This window comes from Pinus tabuliformis, chromosome 1_1 (genome assembly GCF_031772625.1).
Source record: "Pinus tabuliformis cultivar Carrire ecotype Pingquan chromosome 1_1, CPIR1, whole genome shotgun sequence".
Taxonomy (NCBI): Eukaryota; Viridiplantae; Streptophyta; class Pinopsida; order Pinales; family Pinaceae; genus Pinus; species Pinus tabuliformis.
Genome location: NC_142297.1, coordinates 16,264,766 through 16,281,918, shown reverse-complemented (window position 1 = coordinate 16,281,918; position 17,153 = coordinate 16,264,766). Strand labels below are relative to the sequence as shown.

The following is a 17,153-nucleotide window of genomic DNA, read 5'->3' as shown; positions in this document are numbered from 1 at the left end:
CAGTGGATCAATCTTCCTCATTAATAGTCTCATTTTTTCTTGTGCTTCCCCAAGTGTAAGGGGAGCCCCTTCACTCCTAATATTGTAATGATCATTTTTCTTTTGGGGCTGGTTCTCGGTGTTCATCTTTTCCATTTCTTGTGAGCACTGATACGTGTTCACCACATGCCCAGAACTTGCTGGTTCATTAGGTGCAATCTCTTCATTGTCATCAGTGTCTTATGGCTGCTCTTGCATACCGTTTTCTGCATTGAGTGTATGAATGCATACAGAGTTTGGGACTCGCTTTCAGTCCAAACAAGTGTTCTCGGGGTGGTGAGCAGAACTTGGGATCTGCGCACATTTCGATCTCAAACACATATCTCTGCGTTGTTTTTGGAGTGAAACGGTTGCTACCTAATGAGTTGCTAGCCTACCTCCGCCTGGGCAGATGGCTACTTGCAGATGTGTCCATTTTCTGTTGTTTGATCTTGGACACTTCCGTGGTCAAGTTCTTGACGAGGCAAGTGAGGGTTTCAATATCAGTTGGTTCCTTGTCTCTACCCTTGCTCACCATCGGTTGGGATTTCCTGCTCGCATCTTTAGAGTCCTTTGTTGGTTCATCATGCTTGATGACTCGAAGTGTGCACATCTCTTTCTCAACAATGATAGCCTCTTCACAGCTTCCTAAGAGTGTTGGTTTCACAGCTCGTTTGATGAACTGCACAATGCTGGTCGATAGTGCGGATGTGCAGTAATCAACGGTGATGGAGTCATGAGGTTTAGTGTCTGCTGCAAACTTCTTCAAGATGCGTGTAAACCTCTAATTGAACTCTTTTACTTTTTATTTTCCCTACATCTTCAAGCTTCCCAATTCTTTGAGTAGCATGGTTGGGGTCTTGTCATCAGCAAACTTTTCAAGGACCATGCATTTGAATGCACCCCGATTCTATATAGAGTTTGGTGCAAGGATGTGATACCATGTAGCTGCGTGACCATCCAAGGTACATGGAAACAATCTACATGCTACGTCATCATACTGTACCTCAAGGGTCTGCAGTTGTAGGTAGAAGTTGTCCAAGTGATCTTCTGCCTTCACCATGCTATCTGGGTTGAACTTGATGTTCATTCTCTCTTCTCACTTCGGCATCTTATGCAAAACAACTAAGAGAGCCAATGCTCCCAGAGTCATCCATTCTAGATTTGGGTCAGCCATCTCTTCTTCTTCTTCTTCCTCCTTCTCTCTTTCAGAATCTTATGGTTCCGGCTCTAATTCTATTGGTTTTTCTCCACCTATGTCTGGACCTCTGCTGCCTCCCCCTTTGCCTCCTATACCAGAGTCTGATCTCAAGATCACAAGAGTGTCTTATTTTCCTTGCCGGAAGACCAGAGGTTCCTCTCTGTCTTCAATAGCTTCTGCCAGATCTTCAAGGGTGGCAATGATTGCTTCTTCCACCAATGATACAACAACTCCCATAGGAGTGGATTTTGGCTTTCTTGACGTGTATGGAAGATGTTGTATGTTTGGGATCAGTCTGACTTCTTTCACGAACTAGTGAGTGATGGGACAGACAGAATGGAGGTGATGGTATGGAATCTCATGTTCAGTCTTGGGAGGTGAGGAGTAACCAACTGTAGAGTCACACATACATGAGAGGGAGTGCGAGTTACTGCCTTGACCAGATGGCTGATGAATGAGTGTGAGAGGATTTTCAACCATATACAATTGGCTTCTCTCCTTCTAGCGATAGAAATGTTGATGGTGTTGGAACTGACAACATTCAGGGGATCACCCCGGTATGAATTCCCAACTAGAACTCACACTATTTGGTGTGTGAGTCCCATCCAGTATGATGGCCTGATTTCCATTTTCTTAAGGGTTTTCCTCAACTCTTGCTTGTGAGCACAAGAGAGTGGTCTACTTTGTCTTCAAGAAGTGAGGTTTGCATGTCTGGTTAGTGTAAGTGTCACTTATGTCAATGGTTCTTTTATTGTAGAGGTAGAGCATGAGAGTGAGTCCCAAGTTGGTTGGGAGAAGTCCCAACACTACTAGGAACACACAACACAACAGGACGTGCACAACTTCCGGTGGAGCAGTCCACACAGATGCGATAGTCACAAGACAGAAGGTAATATAACACGTATAAAAATCAGTGGATTAGTCCACGCGTTGAGTGCAATGGTTGTTACAACAAATTTTATGTGAAAGGTCTCCCTGATGTATGGGAAGTTAGCCACCAAAGGCGAGACAACATTAACAACATATATAACACATTTTCATTAATAGATTATGTATTACAAAAAGTGAAATATTTCAAATATGAAACACAGGTTAAAGAAACATGCATCACAAGTGTTTAAGATTAGCCTTACAACAGTTACAATACATGTGTGAAGACATGGTGGCTTGTCAGTAGGCTTCTGAATTAAGCTAAATTTCCAAGACACATCGTTACACCATACATCACTAACCTCGTGTGAGGGGTGTTGGAACCACTACTTACTCCTCAAAGAAAATATTATAGACTCTCTTGGTTATGTGGGAGGAGCTAAGGTGAAAGTTCCTTTGCATGTAGAAATAATGGGGTATTTATAGCCAAGGGTGAAACTCACCCTTGTTGTTGTTCAACCACCCTCATGACTATTGGACTTCCATGACTTTTTGAATTTACATGACTCTTTGTACAACAAGTGGGTCTCTTGGACTTCCATGCTACATTACATTGATAGACAATATGGCCCACAGTAGAGATGTGGACGACATGACTTATGAAATGACTCGACATGAGAGTGCTGGTACATTCGTAGTCCTACTAGTGTGCATGTCGAGCTGCAGTGCTGCTGGGTGATGGATGTCCTCATGGTTTGTCACAACTTCACCTCTGCATGGAAAAGTGCATAGAGTGTTCGATGGTCGTTGGTTTGCATGATGTTTCTTTTGCACATTACTCCTTTCTTGTATGTTGGAAGGCTTCACAGGTTCGTCTGTTCGCGAAAGGTGCATGTTCGTTTGTTAGTCTGTCTGTGAGCATATCTTGCATGTTTGCTCATCCGTTTGTCCGCGTGCACATCTTTGCATGATCGTCCATTCGTGAGCACATATCTTTGCATGGATCGTTTGTTTGTCTATTGGTGAACCTGTCCTTCTACATGTGCTCCCTTCATTCGTTTCGTTCGATGTTGCACCATATTTGTTTGTGTACCTTTTCCTGCAGTCACTCATGATGAGACAACATCAAATCCAAAAAGCTCCTATTCTACCATGATACATGATCATTTCGAATGCCAATTACTGGGACATTTAATGAGGATGCGAGGTGGGATGGAGGCTCTAGGCACTACTGATAAAAATTGCACAAGAGTCACTGGGTGATGGAGATGGGCAATCTAGATTGACAGTGAATTTCCGCGAGGTCTGGCCCAGTTGGAGAACAAATCTGCGCAATTTTTTAGGGGAACAGTTCAAGATGTAGGGAGGCTTGGCAGAAATAAATTGCACAATTTTTTGGAGGAACTGGCCAAGAGTCTGGCAGCCAAAACTGTGAAATTATTGGAGGGCACTGGCAGTTGGCTGTTAGGTCACTAGCAGCAGAAACTACACAATTCCTAATGGGAACTGGCAGTTAGCTGTGGGGATCTTGACAACAGAAACTGCATAATTCTTGAGGGGAATTGGAAGCCTCCTGTTGGGAGCAGCTGGTGAGAGAAGTTGCATTGATGCTGGGAAGCCAACTTGTTTATCATCTCTGCACAATTTTTGAGCTAAGTGGATTGCTGGGCAACAGAGGGCTTGCTCATGAAACTTGCACAATTTTCTGGATGAGGAACTGGTCGACTGTCGAAAGGGTTGGCTGGAAAAATTCCGCAATTTTCTGAGATAGATGGGGATGAGCACTAGGTGTCTATCCGGCCCATCTGCAAAATTTTCTCAGTTAGCAGAGTGGGCGATTCTTGTAGCCTCTGCGCAATTTTTCAGGGGAGTCAGTCTGAGGATGGCTGCCAGGTGAAAATCTTCGGTTGACCAACATGCATACCAATTGATTTGCTTACGGGAATCGCATCTTGAAATGACTTGCTTGGTGCTCCTGCACTGTTCTCAGTGACAGTGGATTGAGTTGATGGCGGGTGATGGTCCAGCTATCAGAGGGGAGTTCGGTCGTCAGAATTTTAGTAAAATGACTAAGTGTGTGAATGGGTGAAAGATGCATATGTGATCTTGCAACACACACTTGTTTGATACGATGAGATGACTCAAACCATCCAGACACATATGTACAACATGACTGACTGGCGGTGTAGGCGACAAGCGCGACACTTGTGATTAATCATTGGTTGACCATGATGAGGATTACATTACAATGAATTTGACTCTGTGTGTGAGTGCGACAGATGTTTTCATAGCGAACACAACAAATACACATGAAGTGAAGACTTTGACCATAATCATAACATGGCCGCAGGCATGACTTTGACATCCACATGTAAAACTTGGTGAAATGAACAAGCAAGGCGAATGTGAAGACTCACGTGATCTCATGGAGCGAACCCGAGTCTGTGCAGTCATCAAGTGAAACTCTTAAGGGAGGCTCCCAAATTGGGTGCAGGCCAAAATTTTGGAGGGTGGTTGTAGCCGCTACAATAGGTTTCCATGTAGCTTTTGAATTGTTTCCATAAATGCAGTAGCAATTGTACTCACTTTAAATGGATGAGATAATGCACAAAAGTGTGCATACTTGGTAAGTCTATCAATTACCACCATGATGACACTCTTTCCTTTGAAATTGGGTAAACTTGTGATAAAATCCATTGAAACCTCCTCCCAATGTTGACTTGGAATGGATAGAGGTTGTAAAAGACCTGGGGTCTTAATTGTTTCAACTTTATTTTGTTGGAAAGCCAAACATTCTGTCACAAAATTTTGAATATCAGATTTAAGGCCATCCCAAAAAAAATATTTCTTAGCCTTGTGTTAAGTTTTTTAAAATCCTGAGTGCCCTCCTAAGGGAGACGTGCGCAATTCCAGAAGAATCTTTTGTTTGATTTGAGAATTCTTACAGAGGTATAAGAGATCTTTGTACCATAATGAATCATTTTTCTAGAAAAATGTATTAGATGTATTGGTATCTTGCTGCAACTTTTGCATGAGTTCCCACACTTCTTTGTCATTCTTCCATTCATCCCTTGCTTCGTTTATCCAATCTAGTTAGATAATAGAAATGGCACAAAATAATGCTTCCACATCCTCATCCTTTCTTGAGAGTGCATCTGCAACAACATTTTTCTTACCCTTTTTGTAGATGATTTCAAAGTCATAACCCAACATCTTTGTGACCCATTTTTTTTATTCTTCCGAAGATAATCTTTGTTCTAAAATGTATTTAAAACTATCATGATCTTCTTTTACCTTGAAGTGTCTTCCCTTAGGTAAGGTTGACATTTCATAAGTGCACGTAGTATTGCCAACATTTCTTTCTCATAAATAGCTTTGTGTAAATACTTTCCTCTGATTAGACGAATTTTGAAAGAAATGGGTATTTCTTTCTTGCATTAAAACAACACTAGTTCCATTTCCCGAGGCATCACATTACAAAATAAAGGTTTTTGTGAAGTCTGGTGTAGCTAAGACCAGTGCTTGGCACATTGCCTCTTTAAGATGTTCAAAGGCCTTCGTTGCTTCTGGAGTCCAAGAAAATGCATCTTTTTTTAGTGATGTTGTTATAGGTGTTGTTATTCTCCCATAATTCTTAACATACTTATGATAATACCCTTTCAACTCGAGAAATAATCACAAATTCTTTATGGATTTGGGAATTTTCCATTCCTTAATAGCTTTAATTTCTCTATGGTTTTCCTTAACACCTTCATGACATACAATATGACCCAAATATTCTACCTCTTGTACTCCGAAGAAACATTTGGATCTTTTTCCATATAATTGTTTCTCCTCCGATAGTTTGAGCACCCTGTCAACATGTTGAACATGATCCTTCCAAGACTTGTTGTAGATTAGTATATCATCAAAAAATACTAACAAAAAATTTCTAAGGAAGGGTTTGAAAATGGAATTCATCAAACCTTGAAATGTAGAAGGTGCATTGGTAATGCCAAAAGGCATGACCAAAAATTCATAATGACCCTCATGAGTTCTAAATGTTGTTTTTGGAATGTCTTCAGTCTTCATTATGATTTGATGATATCCTAAACAAACATCCAACTTGGTGAAGTAAATTCTCCATGTAATTCATCCAATAATTTATAATCGATGACAGGAATGGGAAATTTATCTTTAATAGTAAACTTGTTGGGCTCCCTATAATTCAGACACATGCACCATGATCCATCCTTCTTGTGTACCAATACTACTAGAGCAGAGAAGGAACTTTGATTAGGTTGAATGATACCAACCTCTAGCATTTCTGCGATCATACGTTAAATTTCACTATTTTGGGCATATGAATATCTGTACTTGGCTTGATGTTTGGGGGAACACTTCTTGGAATTAAATGAATAAAATGATCATGATCGCGAATATGTGGGAGGCATTTGCGAGTCTCAAATACCTTGGAATGGTTGTCCAAATATTTTTGGAGATCTAGAGAAATAGATGATTTCAATGTGGGAAACTTTAGTGAACATGATTGTACAATTACGCCCCGTTGTTATTTTTTTAGAAGTTTTATCATGTTGTTAGAGATGATTATCTTTTCCAGTTTCCCTGTGATATCCCTTAATTCAACTTCCTTTCCTTCCCAAAAACATTTCAAGAAAAGTTCTTAAAAGTTAAAAGCTATCGTATCGAAAGATTTTAGCCATTGGAATCCTAGCACAACATCAACACCACCCATTGCAATGGAAAGAATTTAACTATTTATTACATATTCTCTAATGGATAGCTTGATATTATGGCACTTTCCAAATCCATTTATGGTTCCTCCATTTAAAACCATCACTTGACACATTTGTGCTGGATATAGTAAGTAATTCAATTCCTTCGCTATCTTACAATGAATAAAATTATGGATACTACCCAAATCAATCAACACTATTACCTTTTTCTTCTTGATATGTCCTTCAATCTCGAGACTTTGAGGATTGGTAGTTCTTGCCAATGCATTACAAGATGTGGTCGGATTCATTTATGCTTTCTCTAGGATTGGTTCATGGTGTATATCCTCTTCTTTTGATGTTTCTTGTTCCTTTTCTTCCTCCTCTTCACAATCTATGTAAACTAATTTCTTCTCATCACACTTATGACCTTTACTATATTCTCTATCACAACTGTAACAAAGCCCTTTCGCCATTTTTTCTTCCAATTGTTATGGTGTCAACCTTGTAGGTTGTGGAAGGCTAAGGGAAGCAACACTTCCATATTTATAGTTGTGAGCGGTAGGCTTCCTTATTTCCATAATTTTTCTTTCAATTTTTGTTGCCAACTTGAATGCCTTCTCCAATGAATCAGGTTCCAAAAGGTGAACCTCATGTTGGATGTTATTCTTTAAAGTCCATATGAACACATCAATTCTATGCTCCTCTAGAATATCTTTTACCCTTATATTCAATTTTTGGAATTCCTCGATGTGCTCCACCATTGAGCCCTTTTGTTTGAGATTAATCAATTGGCTAAAGAAGGTGTTGCTTTTTGTATCCTCATAATGTGCTATAATTTCCTCCATAAAAAATTGACCAAGTGACAATTTGTTTATGAGAGAAAGGCCATCGATAGCATACAAATTAATTGGGTTCTAAATATAAATTCGCAATGCGTACCTTTTGTGTGTTTTGCACATTAAGTTGATCGAAATATTGCTCCATCTGTAGTATCCATGTTACGTGATCCTTGCCATCAAAATTCCTCATATCGATCTTTGGAACATGGTGGGTCTTCCATCCAAAATTAGATTCTATGGAATCGTGATTAACGCTTCTTTTTTTCTCATCATGAGTTTCCTCTACTACCTTTTCGCCATTAGGAAGCATATGTTGAAGAAACTTTGCCAAACCTCCTTTCAAACCTTCGATGTCTTTGTTCAAATCTTCAATGTTTACTTCTAAACCATCCATCTTAGATTCCACACCATCAATCTTATCTTCCATTTCATTCATCTTAGCTTCCACGCCATTCATATTAGCTTCCACGCCTTTCTTTAAACCGTCCATCTTAGCTTCTGTTACTTTTTGTGAGAGTGAAATTTGTTGTACTTGGTCTCTTAATTTTGATATATCATGTTACATTTCTTCCTCTTCTTCATGAGTCATGATAGAGCTTTCAGGTTTCTTACTAGGTGTTTCCATTTTATTTCTTCAGGGCCTAAATTAATGATAATTTTGATTCACTATGCCCTTTGAATTACTTCAAAATATTTTTTGAAACCAAACTTGTGCAAAATTTTAAAAAGACTACACACATTTTTTCACTTTGTAGGAGCTCGATATTGAATCTATTGTATCTCTGTAATTTCGGATCTTCAAGGTCTGAAATTTTGCCTTGTGGTAGCCCTCTGAGTCCTCGTTCAATCCCCACAAGTCTAATCAAGATTGGATTATCTACGAAAGAATAATTCTAAATATCCCACGTTAGCCTGATTATAGACTAGTTCAATAGAGCGAACTTGTACGAAGTGTCATGTGTCACTGTTTCAACCTTCAAACCTAGCAATGATACAAAGAAAATAAAAGTCTGTCCTCTTTTTGTAATAGTTTAAGAAATTTTAATCTGATGCTCAGAGAGAATGTTATGATGATGTTCCTCATGTCTCCTATTTGTGATATAATTTGGGAGCCTCCAAAAATCCTAACTTTCTTAGTATATATCTCCAACAATATAGCAAAAGAAAATTTGACATTTGGGCCTAAGGTTCAGCAAGATTTTAGCTCAAATGGGTTTTAATTTTAGCTTCTGAAACTTCATAGAAAAAATGTTATAGAGAAAATTCCACGATGATCTATTTGAAGTAGTGAATCCCTATAATCCAAACCTTTGATACCAAATGTTATGCAACCAGCTCACAAAATAGAAGAAAATATAGATCAACGACTTCAAAGAAACCTCTTCGAGGGGAAAACCTCCTTTACATTACACAAATGAACAATTCTTGGATGATACAAATGACAAGACCTCCTTTCTATATGTAAGAGTCTAAAGGGTGTCAATACAATCAGAGCCTACATAACAATACTATTGTAGGGGCACAAGAATAAAAATAGTTGGCTTCTATGGGGCACAATAATAGCATCATGGGGACTATATGGGCACAATAATACAATAAGGGGGTTTCACTAATAGTATAGGGACCTAACATGCAGACTTAACCTTCACTACCATTAAATGTTATATAATGGTCACTTGTGCCTCTCAAATATTGAAGCACCCATTTCACTACTCGTCAAAGTTCTTCTCCTGGAGTTTCCATGAACTTGCTGACAACTCCAACTGCTTGTAAAATGTCAGGTCTTGTAGATACCATCGCATACATTAATTTTCATAATGCATTTGCATATGGTACACGAGACTTGTACTTCTTTTCTTCATCAATTCTAGGACTCAAACTTGAAGAAAGCTTAAAATGGGAAGCTAATCAAACATTGACAGGTTTCACATCATTCATACCAAACTTTTCAAGTGCTTTCTCCACATACTTATGCTATGATAACCAAAGCATTCCATTTTTTATCTCTTTGTGTATCTCCATGCCCAAAATATGTTGTTCTGCTCCAAGATCCTTCATATAAAATGTCCTAGAAAGTTGAGCCTTTAACATATTGATCTCTTCCATGATTTTTCTTTCAATGAGCATATCATCAACATATAAGACCAAGATAATTAATATGCCATTGAAACTTTTAAGGTACACACAATGATCATACTCACTTCTAGTAAAGTTCTGGCTTACCATGAAGGAGTCATACTTTTTGTAACATTGCCTCGAAAACTACCTCAAGCCATAAAATTATTTATTGAGCTTGTAAATTAATCTTTTGTTGCGACCTTGTACAAAACCTTTTGGTTGTTCCATATAAATATCTTCATCCAATCTCCATGAAGAAAATTTGTTTTAACATCTAATTGTTCTAACTCAAGGTCAAGCAATGTAGTTAGTGCTAACACAATGTGAATAGAAACACGTTTGATGACTCGTGAAAAGATATCATGAAATTCAATACCTTCAACTTGAGAATACCCTTTTGCTACCAACCTTGCCTTATACCTTTCGATACTTCTATCAACATTCTGCTTCAATTTGAAGACCCATTTTCATCTGAAAACACTTCTCCCTTCAGGAAGTTCTACAAGATCCCATGTTTTTTTCTTGGCTAAGGAATACATTTCTTCGTCCATAGTCTTTTTTCCACATTTCTCTATCTGCATCATCCACTTCTTCCAGATAACAAGAAGGTTCCCCATATTCAGTAATCAATGCAATAGATGAAGCATGATCTTCATACCTTTTGGGTGTTCTTCTCTCCCTTGTAGACCTCCTTAGACTGTTTGGTTGTTGAACTAGTTCCTGAACTTCTACAATTTCCTTTACATCTTCCTCACCTTTTTCTTCAGAAGAATATTCTTCAGAAGAATATTCTTCCTTTCAACTTTCTGAAAATGATTTAGCCTCCAACTAAATTTGCTGATGTGACGATACCTATTCCAGTTCAAAATTTTCAATGTCCAATTTTAGTAGAGAAGATTCATGAAATGTTACATCTCTACTAATTATTATCTTACGTGAAGAAGGATCCCACAACCTGTACCCTTTCACCGCATAGTCATACCCAACAAAGACATAAAATATTTCTTTTGGGTCTAACTTATAACATTTATTCTTTGGAATAAGAGCATAGGCATCGCAAAAAAAAATTCTTAGATGTGAATATTCACAAGAGTCACCTGACCAAAATTATTTAGGAATTTTATAATTAATGGCAACTGATCTGTTTACCAAATAACAAGTAGTGGATACTTCTTCTACCCACAACTTCTTCTATAGGTTAGCATTGTTGATCATTCTTCTGGTTCTCTCCATAAGAGTCTGATTCATGTGTTTAGCAATGCAATTTTGCTTAGGAGTATATACATCAATTTTATGTCTAACAATCCCTTCATCCTTATAATATTGTTCAAATTCTAAGGAAATAAATTCAATGCCATTGTTAGTTCTTAAACATTTAATTGATTTTCCTGTTTTCTTTTTCAACATAGCTTTAAATTGTTTTGAAACATTAAAAACATTAGGTTTTCTTTTCAACATGTAGGCCTAGACTTTCCTGGAGTAATTATCACTAAATGTTAAGAAGTATAATGAACCTCCATAAGATATAATAGGATATTGTCTCCCAAGATCAGAATGAATATAGTCAAAAATTCCTTTACTGTTATGACTTTTGGTTTTAAATTTCTGTTTAAGTTGTCTGCCATATACACAATATTTGCAAAAATCCAAACTCAATGATTTCAAATTAGCAAGAAATTTGTTATTCATCAATACCTAAAGGCCCTTCTCACTTATGTGACTCAGTCGTTGATGCCATAGGCGATTATCTTCTTCTACCTTCTCAGATACAATTGTTGCCTCACAACCAGAGCACCATTTGAAATTTTCAGCACTCCATTTTGACCTATAAGCTTGTAACCTTCTTAGGAAAATTCTGATTATCTTTTCCAGAATAACCGATATTGATTTAATAAACCCACTCTCTTTTTGGTAGAGTGAAAACAAATGAACTCCTTTACAAAAAATTCTTCAAATAGTTAAAGAAAAAACTTCATAAACCCCTAAAACTATTTTCAACAATTCTTCTCAAAACTTTTATTTTCCCTCACAAAACGAATAAAAATTCTTAGGGTTTTTATTAAGTTAACCCTACTTCTTTTTGTCAAAAAAATTTTCAACTTCTGTAAAAAAAAAAAAAAAAAATGTGTTAGGGAATACCCATGTGCAAAAATTTCTGAACCTGACTGCTCAAAACTCTTCTGCACAAGCGTCTGACACTACTCCTTTGACTTATTTCTGGCTTTGCATTGACTGACAATGATTCATTTTGTTCTGTGGAGGAGACTCAACTTATAGGTTGCAGTTCCATTGACATAGGCGATTCTCCTTCATAAAAGCGGCGGCTTTCCATCTCCGATCGACGGCTCTGCTCTTCAACCAACAACGGTGGCTCTCCTTCTCGGATTTATTTTTCAGTCAGCAACAACTCGAGTCGATGGCTCTAGATTTGTGGGTTCCAGGAATGCCTCTTTTGTGTTTTGAAACCAACCTCGTGGCCCCGAATTAGATATTACACGACTTCGATATTACACGACTTCTGTTTGACCGACTTCGCTTACTTGTGTGGCCTTCTTCTAACGACCCCTACCTAACTTCAATGAACGACCTTGTCAAACCTCAACAAGGGGCGGTTTTCTCTAATCACTCGCCGTGTAACTAAAAATTGACGACTCTCTAACTTTAAAATTTTTCCTTACAACTTCCTCATGGTCCTCATAACCTCGCTCTAATACTATTTGGTTTTATTTGAGCCCTTTAAAAACATAAGTAAGGAAGAAAAAATGCAGTTTAAAAGAGAAACTGAATCACATAAACATACACAAGAAATTTACTTGGTAAAACCTTGATAGTGTGTCAAGGAAACCTCCACTAGATAAGGGACTGGAATTCTTATTACTCCAGTTCAAAAAATGACTCTCCAATGTACATCAAGCTTCTCAAGGAATCATTAATTAATATGGGATATTTCGTTCCGTAACTTCCTATTGTTACAAAATCGACTCAACTATAAAATAGATTTACTCAAATAATTACATTATTAAGATTAATTGTTGTTAGTCTTCAACATGGATTAGGTATGTTTTATATTTATCAGGTTCTTGTTGGCCTAAACACCCACTTTGCTACTCGATTGTGGTTGTCAACGGAGAAATGAGGGTTTTCAAGTTCCTGTGTGATAGAATAGAGGGAGTACACTTACTGGTTAAATCAATGTGGTGCATTTCTTTTTGAATCAAAGGATAAAATATGTTGGGTGGGCCTATATAAAATGGTTGAGATTGCAATCAAAGACATACACCCCAGTTTTTCTATGGAAACAACAATTGATAGATTCATGTGGTATCAAAAGACTTGATACTTAGATTTTCCAATGAAACTAAAATGTTTTAGCTGTTGGTTCTCCACAACAAAGTAGTCTCGTGGGATAATTTAACCGAAGGGGGTTTTTATGGTCCGAGCATCTGCATATTATGTATGACATTTATGGAGGACACACATCACCTATTTTTGCTATGTCCTTTTGCAATTGCAGTGGGGGAAGGGTATTGAATCTGATCAACATTAAAGGTAATTGGAAGAAGGGCTCAATTAAGGAATGCCTTTCATTTTGGTTTGTATCATAAAAGATGCATGCAACCATAAGATTTTACATATTTTGGGGTATTTGGAGGTGTGTAGGAATCGAAAGATCTTTCATCAAAAAGCCTTTTGTTTGAGAATTGTCTTTAAGATTGCTATATATTTTGTGGAGTTTGGGCCAAAAAAATGAAATATCAGAATAGAAACATTCAACTAAAAGACATTTAAAGGGAGTTGCTCGTTGGATTTTTGAATGGGGCATGTGATCAAAAAATGTGTAGATGTGGGGCTTATATTTTCATACAAAACACATTTTATCAATTCTAGTAGGAAGGAAGAATGGGCACAAATACTCTGTGGGGGACCTTACTATGTACTAAATAAATAGCTGGGAATTGAGGATATAGAGGTTTCTGGGGACTCAAAAAGAATCATAAATTGGGCAAAGGGTTCTACTCATTTCAATCCATTCATTCTATTAGCGTGGATGAGACGCATTCAAACTCTAGAGAAAACTTTTCTTCGTATCTCCTATATGTATTTGTACCGGGAACAAAAATCGGTTGCCGAATCCCTCTCAAAAAGAGGAATAACAGTTAAGGCAAGGTTCACTTTGTTGCCTTTGAACAAGGTACTGTAATCAATGAAAAACATATAGATATCTTGTAGTATGATCAATATTTTTCATTAAATTAATAATTATCATTTTTGATGATGTGACGACGGTTAATGACGAGATGCATTAGATACTTTTTTACGAACAGATGACTGTATTAGCAGATAATCATGAGGACCTATAAAAAGTTTGTAACACTGGATGCAATATCTGTAATAAGTCTATAGTATTTAGCGAACCCATGTATAATGGTCTTTTTCCTAATTTTGATATAGAAATATAACTTAAACAAACTGTTGTAATCACTATTTTATCTGATATTTATTTGGACTGAACAAAAAAATGCCAATTCATCTAACAAATTGTTCTTATGGTAATCCCCGTAATTTCTGGATATATCCCATCACTTATCCGATTGTGTCGTTCACAGCCATCTTATAGTAGAAAACGATAAAACCCCGTCACCCCTGCTCTAAAGTAATGTTAAATTTTGTTATTGATTTCCAAAACAGACGAACGTTTGGGGAAAGACGAAAACTTGGGAACTTCACACTTACTTTTTAATGGGCGCATTAGTCACAAGGAAAACCCAAACAATTTGCTGTATATCGATTGGCATGCGACAGCATGTTCCCTGTAGGATTGGATTACTCTATTCACTAAATGAGGAACAATTGGGGTATACGGAAGAATATGATAATTTTATATTTTTAAGAGAGCTTTTTGTCAAATTGGCAATATGAATCTTTTTAACCAGTAAAATGGAATAACACTTCACCTGTGCTGTATATATTCTCTGAATGCAAGTTAGTTTCAACTAATCATAACCCACAGAAGTAGCGCATATTTTCACATTGTAACTAAGAAATTCAGTAAAAGAGGATGCCATGAAACAAAGTGACAGTGTGAAGATGTTTTCACAATAGATTGTGACTGGAAAAAAAATCGAATGGACAAATCAAGTGAAATAATTATCTGGAAACATAATATCTATGGTGTTCTTATCCTTTTATCTAAAAACCGAATATAAACGTTCGGAGTTTGTGTAAAAAACGAGGGGTAATCTTTGAAACAGGTTTGCCACAGCATATTTAAATCCTACACGAAAACAAACTCACCGGCTGGGACGAAATACTGTTAACCTCTTTCAACACACGTCGGACAATCTTCTCCACGAACAAGCCCTCGTCACTGGATATTCACATCAACGTAAAGAAACGCGGTTAAAAATATGTCAACGTAAATGAATTGCAGATTCCAGAATAATTTGGAGATTCTATAAATGAATTGCAGATTTCAGAATATTTTGGAGATTCGATAAAGCTGAGTTAAATTACTTCGTTGGTTTCTATCTTATAATTGTAGATTTCAGAATATTTTTGAGATTCAATAAAGATGAATTGAATTACTTGAATTATTTCTATTTTATATTGATAGTTGATTGTGAATTTATGGAATATTCTGAAATGAAAACTCAATTATATAACTTTACCGATTTTTATAAGATCCCAACATATTCTAAAAATTCTTAGTCTACATCCCAATCTACTTTAGCTCAGAATATTCCCTAATAGCAAAATTCTAGAAGATTCCTAAATCAACAATCAAACATAAAAGAAAAAGATGGAGAATTCTTACCCGTTACATGTCTCCTGGAGATGTAATCCACTAATGTGTGCAACACGAGAAAGAACACTTCTCCATTTCTGAACAGTGGTGGAGTTGTTTCGCGACTCCAGTTTGCGCAGGCCCTGAGTATAGACTCTACCTTCTCTGTGCGTCCACCGAAGGTCAGCTGGATCCACATGGTAAAACACAGGAATAATTGGAGCGCCGGAGTCCAACATGTAAACGAGCTCCTTGAGACACCATTCTGAGTCAGCATATCGGGGGGAGAAAAGTGCCACATGGAGGGCGGCGTTCGTAATTGCGTCGATTATGTGAGAAGTTAAGTTGTGTCCCTCTTCCATTTCCTCCTTGTCGAAAAAGACTCTCAATCCACTGTGTGCAGAGCAGAGGCGATGGTATAGATGACTGGCGAAGGTTTTGTTAAGCTCAGGACCTCTATGATTGATGAATACGTGGTAGAAGTCATTGGGAGATGCAACGGCGGAGGAGGAAGCCATTGAAGAGAGTGAGGAAAATGAAATTGATATACTGCAACAAACATAAAATGAAGAAGAGATGCTAGTATTCTCTCCCATATTTTTATATACAATTTTTTTTACCTTTCATATAGAAACAAGTTACTGTGTGGCACCGATTGATCGCTGTTGACCTAAATTTTTTATAAACGGTTTATTTCTTCAATAAAGTAGAAATTATGTTTGGAATTTGGTATTTTTTTTAAAATTAGTTTATAATTAATAGAAATATGTTTACAAGATTTGACAGATTCTCAGTTATAATAAGTTTTCTTATTAGTTATAATTCGTTTTCTTATTGTTTGAGAGTTACAATTTTAATGTTCCAAAACATTAACACATATTTAAAAAATCACAATTTAATTAAAAATATAAAAAATTTGTAATTTATAATAATTAAAAGAGAAATCTATTAAGGCCTAGGAGTTGTCAAAAAGTGGTTGTGGTTATGGATTCAGCATTATAAAAAAATTTCCCCTTTACCTAAAAGTTTTAAGTTTGACAATTGTAACATTTGAGGTAGGGATTTTTGTAAATCTAGGTTATAGTTGTCAAACTTCAAGATTTTGGTTGTTCCAGAAATTTTTTATGGTGTCCTACAGACTTTTTATGGTGCTGAATCTATTTCTACTTTCAAAAACATGATTTGAACACTATTTTTATAAAATTTGTTAAAATATTTTTACCTAAATTCCAACTATTTTTTTTAGCATAAAAACAATTCCTCCGCTCAGTAAATTTGTCTCCAGATTCTTTTCGCAATTCTCTCCCATATAATGATATATGCGTTGACATACAACTAGTATACAGAGGAGATTCCTTTCGCAATTCTCTCATATATATTATAATGATATATTCTTTCCGCAATTATATTATTAATATATGATAAGATAGCTTGCATACTAAGTAATTAATGCACAGTATATGTTCATTGACTTGTTGTATCTGTTAAGATAGCGTGCGTACTAAGTGCGTTCTGTTTTAAAGGATGGTTTAGATTCCTTACGCATGAAATGGTCGACGAAAAGACATGTTTACTATAAACACGTTAACAAATACAAATCCTAT

At 36.8% G+C, this 17,153-nt stretch overlaps 1 protein-coding gene across 1 annotated transcript in view; it reads right to left on the bottom strand.

The window, feature by feature from the left end:
* Positions 1-16,067, bottom strand: part of LOC149211384 (protein PHLOEM PROTEIN 2-LIKE A8-like) — a 43,668-nt gene extending 27,601 nt beyond the window's left edge. Inside the window, exons 1-2 of the mRNA XM_089388378.1 lie at positions 15,580-16,067; positions 15,060-15,132 (exon numbers count right to left, since the gene is read on the bottom strand). Coding sequence (XP_089244504.1) covers positions 15,060-15,132; positions 15,580-16,067 — 561 coding nt within the window. The remainder of the gene's footprint in view (positions 1-15,059; positions 15,133-15,579) is intronic.
* Between the last annotated feature and the right edge of the window lie 1,086 nt (positions 16,068-17,153).